This window comes from Stegastes partitus, unplaced genomic scaffold (assembly GCF_000690725.1).
Source record: "Stegastes partitus isolate 25-593 unplaced genomic scaffold, Stegastes_partitus-1.0.2 Scaffold3640, whole genome shotgun sequence".
Classification (NCBI taxonomy): Eukaryota; Metazoa; Chordata; class Actinopteri; family Pomacentridae; genus Stegastes; species Stegastes partitus.
The window spans coordinates 66,383-78,940 of record NW_007581371.1 but is presented as its reverse complement, the minus strand read 5'-3'; the positions used below and the strand labels follow the sequence as shown (position 1 = coordinate 78,940).

The following is a 12,558-nucleotide window of genomic DNA, read 5'->3' as shown; positions in this document are numbered from 1 at the left end:
CCTGTCTTGGTTAAAACAGAAAGTGATGCCTATTCTTGGCGATGAAGAGTTGAAAGTGTGTGTGTGTGTGTGTGTGTGTGTGTGTGTGTGTGTGTGTGGAAAGAATGTGTGGTCATGATTTTATGACTAAATTGTGTGTCAAAACAAATGAAAGACGTTTTGGCTTTTAAGGAAGAAGAAAAAAAATAAGTGGATTGGAAAGAGGAGGAGGAGACAGTGAGGGAGGGTTGGGGAAAGGAGAAGGGGATTGTGGGTAGCAGCTGCCGGTGGACCACGTTGTGCCGAGTGTCACCTTGTCATGTGTGTCTGTTACATGAGCTGTCTTCCTGTGGACATAATCAACAGACAGCAATGTATCAGTTTCGGTTATGGACGAAATGCCTTCGTTTGAGGAAAAGGTATGCGACGAGGATGGGATTCGAACCCACGCGTGCAGAGCACAATGGATTAGCAGTCCATCGCCTTAACCACTCGGCCACCTCGTCATGTGTTTTGCAATGCCAGAGATTTTGGTAAATATTTATGCCATTACTGAACCATGTTAAATATTTTGTACATAGTATGACCGTGTAGTTTTCTTGTGTTAGACGAATGTACGTAGTGTTTTTCATGCTGAAACTTGTCAGAGAATTACAGCGTAAAGTGTGTCGGAAACTCCAGTGCCGCTACTTAGTGATTGGTTGAAATTCTTGTCAATCACGGCATGTAGCCTGTGATTGGTCAAGGGGCGGGTCTAGCGCTGAATGAATACAGGAAGTGTACAGCGTGAGACTGCAATTTGACGTTCGCCGGAGCTGATAACGAAATTAAGGTAACGAGCTGTTGAGTTGAATTTCACCTCCATTGCTGTCTGGTATTGATTCAATAGTAGCAAATCGTATTGATCGTATCTGAGACTAACAAAAGTTGTTGCAGTGTGTTGAAATGCTCTAATCACCCTGCAGCCGCTTTAGCATGCTCGCTAGAAGCTAACGTTACAGAGTTAGCTGTAGCCTCAACCGTATTTACTTAAACTTGCTGTCTGAGACTGATAATGTGCTGGTGGTTTTTAAAGCAACATGAAACACGTTGTTGCTTTTCGCATGTAGGCGCTTCACTTCACAGAGATATCTTGTTCTGGGGGAAAGTGAAACCAAAAACAGGCTTCAGTATTAATAACGGGCTGGTTCCTCTTGAATCTGTGCCACGGTCCGATAGTTTAGGATTCACCGATGAGCACCTGCAGTTCCAAAAACTGTAAAAAATTTAGTTTTTAGTTCACCTAAATATATCTGAAGATTTTTCTACTCTAGACATTATTTCGGTCCGACCCTTACTTACTAATGATTCTAACTTTATGTGTATATCACTTTTAAAAACAAGGGTGTACGAAGTGCTTTGACAGACAAAGCAGGGTTTTTTCTTTTCCTTACTAATTTAAATATTATGGGTAAGTCCCTACAGTGTTATACAAAATACTAATTTACCAGACTAATTCAAATAGTAAGCTTAAAACCCCATACAATTGACAGTTGTGAAAATGTACCAGACAAATTAAAATATGGCATTAAATTAAATACATACAAATGCAAATTAATACATTAAGTATCCTGGATATAGTTTTGATACTGTAAATGATCAGGTCCAGATTTGTGCTGTAAACCACTGTAAATTGAATATCTTTGGGGCTGTTAATTGAACAAACCAAGCAATTTAAGACCTCAGCTGTGCTCAACTATCATGTTCATTCATTATTCTCTCAACTTTATAGACTCAGTGATTAATAGATTAATGAATATTGCCTGAAGGAAAGTAATTGTTAATGGTGTGTTCAATCGGGGTTGATTGATTTAGGAAAATAATTCAATTTTTTCTCGCAGATACTGCAAATGTGTTTGGATTTGCAATATAATTTTATTTAAAGTCAAGTTTAAGGTTAATATTCATTATATAGATTTAAAACCTGTGATTGAGCATTACCACATGTGATATTATTAAATCTGTGACTGTCACACAAGTAGGAAGTCATTCATTTGTAAAACCACTGACACAACACTGTAAACCCTGGATAAGAAACACTGCTGCTAAATTTCACCCTTTGTAAATGGCTTATTGCATTGATTCAAATTGTGATTTGCTTTGAAATTAGTTTAATGTTCAGCTCTAGTTTTCAATATATCAACTTGGACTGTATTGTAAATTTAAATATATATGTATATTATAATAAATAATACACTTCAATCAGCAAGCATTTTAAAAAAATGTTATAATCAAAGTATTAAAATGTTTTCCTGTCCCACTGTTATAAAATGAGTATCTGCATGTTTGTACAGTCCACATGGTGTTCTTCTCTGCATAACCTGCCGAAAGCAGACAGGTGTGCAAATACTTCTAGAGCCCACGGTTTTAAAATAAGTACAATGATGTTGATTCTAACTTGCAGCTCCTTTTTTTCCCAATCTCTTTATCCCCCACTCCACTCATCTCATCTACTACCCCTGTTCTTTTATCTGTCCCTCCCCTTGTTTCTCTGACTTCCCCCTTTCTTCTCATCCTATTTACCCTTCCTTACTGCTTTTTTTCCCCAACCTCATCTTTCTTTCTCATTCTTTTACACTTGCATTTCCTTGCTTTCCTCTGCTTCTCCTAAACTAGTTCCTCTCTACCAGTATTAAATCTCAGACCCAAGATGGTGGACTCCCAGTACTACCTCCCAAATGACATTGGTGTCTCTGCGCTTGACTGCGGCGAGGCCTTTCGTTTGCTTTCACCTCAGGAGAAGATGTACGCCCACTATCTGTCACGCGCCGCTTGGTACGTTACTGACCTCGGGATGTGGCAAGTTCAAGCCAACATTGTTGAAATCAGGAAAATCCTAAATGAAAGCAGCTCTAATGAAATAAACATTTCACCTGTTTTAACGTAAAATCTGTAGACTTTTTTTTCTTGAAGAGTTTCAGCTCTGCTGATTTGGGGAAAAAAAACAACTTTGCTTCAACATCTGTCTTAGGTATGGTGGTCTGGCAGTGCTGCTGCAGACATCCCCGGAGTCTGCAAACATCTTTGTCTTGATGCAGAGAATCTTCAGGAAGCAGACGCCTGCACAGCTGGAACAGGTCGCCACAGCAGCTGGACTCAGCTCTGAGGAGTACCAGGTGCACAGTCCTACAGTCTTTTGGCTGTTTCTCTTGCTGTTTTTATGCAACCTTTCATTCACAAACAATTGCAAACACATGTAATAGTGTTCATTTTGCCATGTTTTCTTCTGTGTGTGATATTTAGGCCTTCTTGGTGTATGCAGCAGGTCTGTATGCAAACATGGGCAACTACAAGTCTTTTGGAGACACAAAGTTCATCCCAAATCTGCCAAAGGTAAAATGGCCTGCAGTGTCTGGTGTAAATCCATTTCAGCTGCTTTGTTTTATGACTTTACAGGATGAGGACACCTATAAAAATCCAATGCAATTTGATACAACACCACAGAGCTGATTCAACACTTTTTCTTAACACAGCATTGAAACATTTTTACAGTATAAGCTTTGCAAATATAGATATTGAATAGAACAAAGAGCACCTAATAAACTAGAAAGTTTTAGTAATTATAAGATGCTGCTGTGACATACTTTAAGCTGTCTGCATCTTTGGTACGTCCATCCAGGACAAGTTGAAAGCTCTGGTGTGGGCTAGCCAGGCATTTCAAGAGCAGCCTTCTGAGATGGAGGCTCTGTGGGACAGCTGCTCGGGTCTTCTCTACTCCCTGGAAGACAGACAGAAACAGCTGGGGCTGGGCGACAAGGTGGGGATCCTGTATCACTTAATGCAGAGTTCAGACCTGCTTTGACTAAAATTATTTTCTCAGGTAATATTTGATGAAATATCCATTGTGTTCCACAGACTGGATCGATCTAACAAATGTTAGAGGACATTTTTCTGTCTGCATCATAAATACTGGAAAGTTTTTGTTCTCTCTGGGAGATGTGTCCTCTTCTCTGTCTGCTGGTTTTCTCATTTTTGAGATGCTATTGTAACTGTGACCCCTCATAAACTGCTTTGTGGTTTTGTTTTGTTCAGGGAATTACCACCTATTTCTCAGGAAACTGCTGCCTGGAGGACGCTGAGCTGGCTCAGAAGTTCCTTGACTCAAAGGTCCGCAGAATTTACGCATATTATGTGTAATCGTATTTCCATAATTTTGTTCTGGTTCTCTTGTAATAAGCTGCAATCTATATTTTGTAGTAATTTTCTTTCATTTGTGACATGTTCATCTAAAAATAAATAAATATTTTAAAAGTTTGCTTTTTACCTTTGTCCTCTATTTTGATGACAGGATGAGTCATCTGCTCTTTCATGTTTCTTTCAGTCTGATTCCATTTATTCTTAGCTACGTTGTTGTGGTTTGTTTTCTAGAAACTGTCTGCTTACAACACCCGTCTGTTCAAGAAGGACAATGGAGGGAAAGCCTGCTATGAGGTGCGCTTGGCTTCAGCTGTGCAGAAAGGTCAGAACTACAGTAAAGCAACACTTCTAACACTTAATCTGGTGACAGATATGGCATAGTAAAAATTAAATGCTGCTCTGCTTTCTGGGCTAAAATAAATCCGCTACAATTAATTCAAAATTCTGCAGCGCAAGTGTTGACTGAGACCAGAGTAAGTAACACATTACACTTATTTTAAACTGGTTACCCGCTAAGAATCGTTTTTATTGGGGGGGAAAAGTATTTGTATAAGGCACTACCTGGTCCTGCAAGAGGCTACCTCTCAGAAATGCTACTGTTTTATGAACCGGGAAGGCCCTTCAGATTGTTTGGCTCTGCTCTTTTAAATGTTCTGCTGAGAATAACAAAAGCCACCGGGGCTGCTGCCTTCAACCATTATAGTTCGAGCCGCTAACCTAAAAACATGTCTCTTCAGTCTGACTTCTATGTTGTGATTTATAATTTTCTGGTTTTCGTATTTATACTTAGTTCATGTATTGTCATCATTATTATTTATTTAATTCTGTTTTATTTTATTCACATTTTACTGTTTTATGATATTTTCTTTTGAGTGACTTCATAATTTTGCGGACATCCTACATTGTGGCAATCATTTGGAAAACACTTTGAATAGTATTCAGTGTCACTCAGCACAGGTCACGCTGACCTCATGTGATGTCAGCGGCATTCTAACTTGTGACCTCAAATGTGATCTGATTACCGACGAACAGATGTGGAGCGATTTGTTTGTGTAACTAATGATATTGGTGATGCCGCTGATGATTAAAGCAAAAAATATGTACATTGCTACTTCACAGACTGTGCAGTGGACGGGGAATGCGAGTCCTGTTGCGGCAGCTTCAGCTTTGAAGACAAAGAGTTCACTGTGAAGAGGGGAGACTATGGTCCTATCATGGAGAAAGTCAGCCATAACCTTCAACAAGCACAGGTGAGACAGCAAAGAGTACACATGGGCATGGAGTCCGTGCTCAGTGTGTGTTTAGAAACACAGCAGGAATATAAAAAAATATCTAAATATGACGTTTGCAGTGATGTAAAGTGACGAGCATTTTAGAGAAAAACAAAACACAACTGTGGGTGTGAAGTTGTTAGTTGGAGAACAATGAAAGAGAAGTAGCAAAAGGAGAAATGATGGCAAAATTGCATCTCAGATATTATCTTAGATCCTAAGAAGAGGAAGTCAGAAGACAAATTTAGAGCCCTCTGTCTTGAGGAGCATGTCAGTAAAAGACTGCGGTTATAACCAAAAACTAATTTTCCTACAACAATTCTGCTTTTGACCTCCTTGTTTTGTTTGACAGGGGTATGCTGCCAATGAGAACCAGAGGAAGATGCTGGAAGAGTATCAGCGCAGCTTCACCTTTGGCTCAGTAGATGCCCACAAAGAGGGCTCACGTTACTGGATCAAGGACAAGGGTCCAATTGTTGAGAGGTGAGACACTGAATCACAGTACACAACATCTACTGAACACACTGACTGTCCACAATGAAGGTTGTTCTATCATTCAGTAGCAGCTTAGTTGCAAACATATTACAACATGTGTAATAACAATTTGACAGACCGGTTGATTTCTTTACATGTGATGTCAAATCATTCCTACTTTGAATGTAATCTGGTTTATGACAGACGGAGGAAACATGAAACAAATCTGTTGCTGATCTTGCAGTGGAGCAAATTCATTATTTCCTGTAGCTGTTTAGCTGTAATAAAAGTCTCTGTTTTTATGATAACATTTAGCATAATTATATAATTATGATTGAATATTTATTATTGCTGATGAATCAACTGTTTTTGTGCAGCCATAAAGGGGATCTGGTCTAAACTTTTATCTCATCAACCTTCACTTCCTCATGAATCTAGTTCAAGAGTGTGATAATTCTGTGGTTGTTCACTTCCTTTATGAAGTTTATTCTGACCTTTGCTCTGAGTGTTGAGTACTACTGTCTTTTATTAACCTCTGAAACATTCCTCCCTCTGCTCTTCACACCTCATTACTCTTCACTCCCTCCTCTCAGCTATATAGGTTTCATTGAGAGCTACAGAGACCCATTTGGCTCCAGAGGGGAGTTTGAAGGTAACTGCCCAGCAGATCACGAACAGTGGCATTAACATGTTTATTGGCATGCAAGCTGTGATCCCGTGGGCCTCTTTGAGTGTTATTGCCATGGTTTAGAGCTGAGGAGCTGGCCGAGCTCCTTAGCACTGTTACTGAAGTAGAGGTGGTCTTAGATGGACACGTACTGTAAAGGATGTTGATTACTACTTAGAGTGAGTCTGTATTACTCTGTTTACTTGACCATAAATCCAGCAGACATATTACCTTTAGCTCAGTTTGGTTAACCTTAAAGAGAGACTCATGTCTTAATGAGTGTGCAACAGTTTTAGCCACTTCAGATGTTTATTTTCTGATTCACTGATTGGTCCTTCATTCAGTCTGTATTTTTCTATTTACATATGTGGTTAACTTGCATAAAAAAAATCTTCACTTTGCTTAAGACTTAGCCTCAAACTTTTACACAGTATTGTATCAATAATTCATATTTCAAGAGGGTTTATATATTGTCTTTTCTTCAAGATAAGGAAGTAAAGGTCCCAGTGTTCAGTTCAATTCCTAGCTTGAGGTTGTGCTGTTATGTGCAGGTTTTGTTGCCGTTGTGAACAAGGCCATGAGCGAGCGCTTCGCCAAGCTGGTGAGTTCAGCAGAAGTCCTGCTTCCTGAACTGCCTTGGCCCCGTGAGTTCGAGAAGGACACTTTCCTTAAACCCGATTTCACCTCACTGGATGTTCTCACCTTCGCTGGCAGTGGAATACCAGCCGGTATCAACATCCCAAACTGTACGTACGCTCTGATGTCTGAAACTGTCAAGTTTGCTCAGTTCAAGTTTTGCATTTTTTTTTTTGTTGCTTTATAGCATTCTACTTCAGTATCTGTATGTTTTTTTGTTTGTTTTTTTATTCTGTATAGATGATGACATCAGACAGTCAGAGGGCTTTAAAAATGTGTCGCTAGGCAACGTGTTGGCTGTAGCGTATGCTACACAAAAAGAGAAACTCACTTTCCTGGAAGAGGAGGACAAGGTAACGTATTATCCTTCTGACTCTCCTACACACCAGCTCTCATCTCTCTCACACTCCTGTAAATATACATTCTCCTGTGTTTTCTTTTTTTCCATTAGGATTTGTTTATCAAGTGGAAGGGCCCATCTTTCGAGGTGCAGGTTGGACTTCATGAGCTGTTGGGACATGGAAGTGGAAAACTCTTTGTCCAGGTCAGTCAAACATACTGCTGCTGTGCACTCGTATCAGCCCTTTTATGTCCTTTAGTGTGTCAGTCAAAGAAATGTAAACAGTTGATGTTTGAGGATTTAGATATTGTTGGTTCCACCTTGTTAAATGTTTAATTTACTTGAACTGTACTGATGAACCATCAGTGAGGAAATAAAATCTGTTTTGGCTTTGTTTTTATTTGCTCTGCGGCCTCCATCTAAATCCAAAGGATGATAAGGGCAAGTTCAACTTTGACCAGAGTAAGGTGGTCAACCCAGAGACTGGAGAGCTGGTGAGTTGTTCTGTTTTTTGTGAGTGTGTAAAATAATGTTTTGTTTTTGTTTTTTGTTATAAACTCTGCATTGAGGTTGTTAAAAAGAGACTCTGTAACTGAAAGTGTGAGTTCATGTTTCAGGTGTCCAGCTGGTATCGGGGCAGCGAGACATGGGACAGTAAATTCTCCACAATCGCTTCCTCTTATGAAGAATGCCGCGCTGAGTGTGTCGGACTCTATCTGTGTCTCCAGAAACAAGTGCTCAGGTATTGTATCTTTGCTAATTTGATGCACTTAATATAACACCGACATCCCATATGTTAAACATCTTAGTTGCTGGTTAGTGGGGACAAATTAAGACAGACTAAAAAAATCACTCTGGGACACACTCCCAGGGTTTGGTGTTATCCAAAAATGTTATTGGAGCCCTGAAAGCCTCTTAAATTGTCAATTTTTGTCAGCTGGAAGAATATTTTGGGACTTGCGAGAGTCTCTTGGGAGCCATAACAAAGTCATTAAGTCTTTTTAAGTATGTCAAGTATTGAAAAGAAAAATAAACAGGAGCGCCAAAAGAAATGTTGCATATTTCATTTTGTTTGGTCGGGAGCCTCGATGAATGGCTTAGTTTGCTTTTGCCCAGGAGCAGTGAATTCTTAGTCTGATAGCGTATGTGTGATATTTAAATAATTCTTCTCATTGTGTAATTTAGGCCCTTTTAAAATAGAATGTGAAATAATGAAGGAGAATGGAGTGTTTTTTCATTTCTGCTAGCTGTGAAGGAGGCCAGTGTATTTATCATTTGTGTGTGTGTGTGGCAGCATTTTTGGCCATGACGAAAAGGATGCTGATGACGTGGTGTACGTCAACTGGCTCAGCATGGTCAGAGCTGGTCTTTTGGGCCTGGAGTTCTACACACCTGAGAGCAAGAGCTGGAGACAGGTAATCTGCATGAGCCACTTTTTTTTTTCCCCCCAAAGCATATGGTTTCACTCTTGGCTTGGTTTGTAACATTTCATTTATATAGCATTTCAACGATACATAGTGTTGGCCGAACACTGTTTACAGGACAAGTCGACGTATAGACTATTAAGTACGTGTGTCTTACAACCTGACAAGGCTCAGTGCGATGCGCCTGTGTTGCTTTATAATGCAGCATGCAGTGAGGCGAACTCAGTGTTTACATGAGTGTCAGCAGATGTATACAGTGTTTCACATGTATGCGTGCGTACGTCTCTTTGTCTCAGGCTCACATGCAGGCTCGTTTCGTGATCCTGCGTGTTCTGCTGGAGGCCGGGGAAGGTCTGGTGGGCCTGGAAGAAGTCACGGGACAGGACGGCAAGCCCGACGCACGAATCACGCTGGACCGTAGCAAGATCCACACCGTGGGCAAGAATGCCATCCATCGGTTCCTGTGTAAACTGCAGGTATAGCCAAGCTTTTCCATTTGCCTAACATGCACTGAAAATGAACACATAAATAAAACGAAACCAGTTCACTTGAGACACAGAGCAGCTTAATTTCACTTGTACACTGCTGGACATGATCAGTCGATTGAACCATTCGTCAACTCAACTGTTCAAAACTAATGAATTGTTTATTTTAAGCAAACCTTAATAGATTGTAGCCCAGCTAATGTGGATACATGTCTTTTATCTTGTTTTGTAGTTAATTAATGGTCTGTTGGTTAAACAAAACAATCAACTGACTACTATTTTCCAATGTTTTAATGGTTTAATCAAGCAGATCAACTGCACATTAACCAATAGCAAAAACAACTGCATTTGTTGCATTTAGAATGAAAATGTAAAATTAAACCAATATAATATCCTGGCAGGTTGCTATGGTCTCTTTGTTGCCATTACTGTTTTGTATGACTCTAGTGAGCTATCATAGCTACTTTATGACTCTGTGCTGCTCTGCTGTTAGTTTATGACTTAATAATTAACACATTACAACAGTTCACTCCTTGTGTAAAAATCATAGTGCTCTGTGCTTTTCATGGACGATTCATCGCAGATCAACCTAGAACCTAATCACAACCTTTCACTTCGGTCAAATATAAGCCATCATTAATCGTCTATGTGTATATTAGTCCTGTTGAATTCACGCCTTCTCTGCGTCCAACACATTGTTAATGTGATTCCACTGATTTGTAGGTCTTGAAGTCGACGGCGGACGTGGAAGGAGGCCGAGCTCTGTACGACGGCTACTCCACCGTCAGCGACAGCGGCACTCACAACTTCTTGCGTCTGCGGGAGACGGTGCTGCTGAGGAAGGAAGCTCGCAAGATGTTTGTTCAGGCCAACACCAGAGTCAGTGGTATGTAGCCGACCATGTTCAACCGATCCATCCATCCATTATCTATACACCGCTTAATCCTCACGAGGGGGCTGGAGCCTATCCCAGCCGACTTAGGGCGAAGGCAGAGGTCACCCTGGACAGTTCGCCAATTCATCGCACACTTAGAGACAGACAACCAAGCACACTCACATTCACACCTACAGATAATTTAGAATCACCAAGCCGGAGAACCCGGAGAGAACTTCCAGACTCCACGCAGAAAGATTCCGGTGCCCCCACCGGGACCTGAACCGGCGACCTTCTTGCTGCGAGGCAACAGTGCTAACCAACTGCGCCACCTTGCAGCCCATGTTCAACCAATGTAAAATACAAATACTATCATTCTGCCAAAATCACCGTGGTTAACACTGCCAGCGGCAAAATAAATAATTGGACATTCTTCGCTTAGCTCTGCCTATTCTGATCGGTTTGGTGAAATACAAACAAGCCATGGCACTTTTCCCCCCTCTGTGGTAGAATGGTAATAAGCACAGCTAGGCCGTTCTCCAGTGCTGACACAGCGCTGTGCAAGTAAGTCTGGCTATGCGAGACCAATGGCAACAGCACTAAGTGTGACAATTAAATTAAGTGTGACAATTAAGGTCCTTTCAAACTGTTAGCACATTCCTTTTGTCTGAATAAGTGAGTCAAATCTGAACTCAGAGAGATGGATGTACACGTCCGTTCATCTGTGGGTACAGTGCAAATGGGAAATGTTTATAGCCAATTCAGCAGCTCGAGTTGTAGGCCACATTTTTCATAGCAGCATTAGGCATTCTGTTCACATGCACCAAGCAACCAAATGGAAGTGAGGCAAAGAATAGCAATGTTAGAAGTAAAATACATGAATAAGACTTCAGCCGGTTTCATGTTGTATGAAAAAAAAAAAATCAATGAAAGGAAGCATTTTTTCCCCTGTGAATCACCCAAGTTTTCTAGAAGTTTTACTTGGAATACTACAAAAATAATGTCTCACAGACGATACCTAACAAAAACAATGGTCAGGTAAGGTTTTTTATTAGCACTGCTTCGTCAATACTACAACAAATAAATAGCAGCTGGTTTGCAAAAAACATTAAGAAACATGCTACTGGTAAAACGATTGCCTTTATAGGCAGCAATAAAAAGCAAAAATGATTATTCAGCCTGCGTCTGACTGTGTGTGTGGTTTGCAGGGGACAGCGTGGAGCTGGTGGAATATGAAGGCAGCGCGGCAGGTTTGATCCGCTCCTTCACCGAGCGCTTCCAAGAAGACGCAGAGCAGCTGGAGACCGATCTTCTGGAGCTGAACAAAAGAGACGCCCCCTGCTGGTGTTGATGGATGTCCGGATTATCTATTCCATAGGTTTCAAAAATACCAACTGAAATCAGATTTTATTTGTTTGTTTTGGACTGTATGTGAAAGCAAAGTGATTCTTAATTAATGGTTAAACAGACAAAACTTTAAAATGATCCAAATACTTTTAGAATACACTTCTGCTGAGACCAAATTTTGGTTTTAAATTTTCAAATAAAGCCATAAGACTAGAACTGATCTGACACAGACACCAGCAACAGTTTTCCAACTCCGATTCTTAAAGCATGCTGGCTCTGTGTCGGGTCCGTCTACGATAACTGGATCAAATATGAATAAATGAGCTGCTTATTAGTACATCACTCTCATAGATGCACTTGGAACCATATTTTTCTAATGAGACGTACTGTCAATTAAACTGATGCAAACTGACAATTAGAAACAGATTCTAGGCATAAATGTGAAAAATTGGCTTTGCAGAAATGTACGAAATGATTGCTATGACATGTTTTTCTTGTATTCAAAAGGAATAATTGATTTTTACAGGCAACCGTTGGCTTAAAATTATTCTACCTTTACAACTTATCCTCGAAGAATAGTTCCCAGCCTTTGTGTTGATGACGATTTGACAGGTTTAGACTGTAAGGCAAAATAATACTTCATGCTATTATTTTTTTTTGCCAGGTTTGGAATGAATAAGTCATGGATTACTTTTATTGCTGTGTCTGGAAGGCGTAAAAACTCTCTATGTAAGAAATGTGGTGATGAATCTACACAAATAAAAATCTGTTTGATAAGAATTTTACTTGTATTTTTTGGTATACTGACTTTAAGCCCTGATGATTCATCTAGGATTTTTTTCAAAATGGCACATTTGATTGAAAATATGAAAGTCAACATGCAGA

At 40.1% G+C, this 12,558-nt stretch overlaps 1 protein-coding gene and 1 non-coding gene across 3 annotated transcripts; one reads left to right on the top strand and one right to left on the bottom strand.

Moving 5' to 3' along the window:
- Positions 1–403: 403 nt before the first annotated feature.
- Positions 404–485, bottom strand: trnas-gcu (transfer RNA serine (anticodon GCU)). The gene has a single exon. It is a non-coding gene; the product is annotated as a tRNA-Ser (tRNA).
- Positions 486–494: 9 nt separating this feature from the next.
- dpp3 (dipeptidyl-peptidase 3) lies at positions 495–12,453 on the top strand. 2 transcript variants are annotated; one of them, XM_008306292.1, is made up of 19 exons: positions 495–512; positions 2,635–2,793; positions 2,990–3,134; positions 3,262–3,351; positions 3,638–3,775; positions 4,051–4,125; positions 4,387–4,477; positions 5,275–5,405; positions 5,779–5,909; positions 6,494–6,552; positions 7,119–7,313; positions 7,444–7,556; positions 7,655–7,747; positions 7,975–8,037; positions 8,161–8,285; positions 8,838–8,958; positions 9,264–9,443; positions 10,176–10,338; positions 11,535–12,453. In XM_008306292.1, exons 2-19 carry the CDS (start codon positions 2,669–2,671, stop codon positions 11,675–11,677), a joined length of 2,181 nt encoding a protein of 726 aa, XP_008304514.1. In that variant the 5' UTR covers positions 495–512; positions 2,635–2,668; the 3' UTR covers positions 11,678–12,453. The 2 variants fall into 2 exon arrangements, with proteins under 2 accessions (XP_008304514.1, XP_008304513.1); XM_008306291.1 differs by lacking the exon at positions 495–512 and adding an exon at positions 730–811.
- The last annotated feature ends 105 nt before the right edge of the window (positions 12,454–12,558 follow it).

Bases quoted from the DNA above. Each gene is read 5' to 3' on its own strand.
- dpp3 (XM_008306292.1), top strand. From the start codon at position 2,669: ATGGTGGACTCCCAGTACTACCTCCCAAATGACATTGGTGTCTCTGCG. The intron at 4,126-4,386 runs GTCCGCAGAATT...TTTGTTTTCTAG, and splicing joins AGAAGTTCCTTGACTCAAAG to AAACTGTCTGCTTACAACAC. The intron at 7,557-7,654 runs GTAACGTATTAT...TTTTTCCATTAG, and splicing joins TCCTGGAAGAGGAGGACAAG to GATTTGTTTATCAAGTGGAA.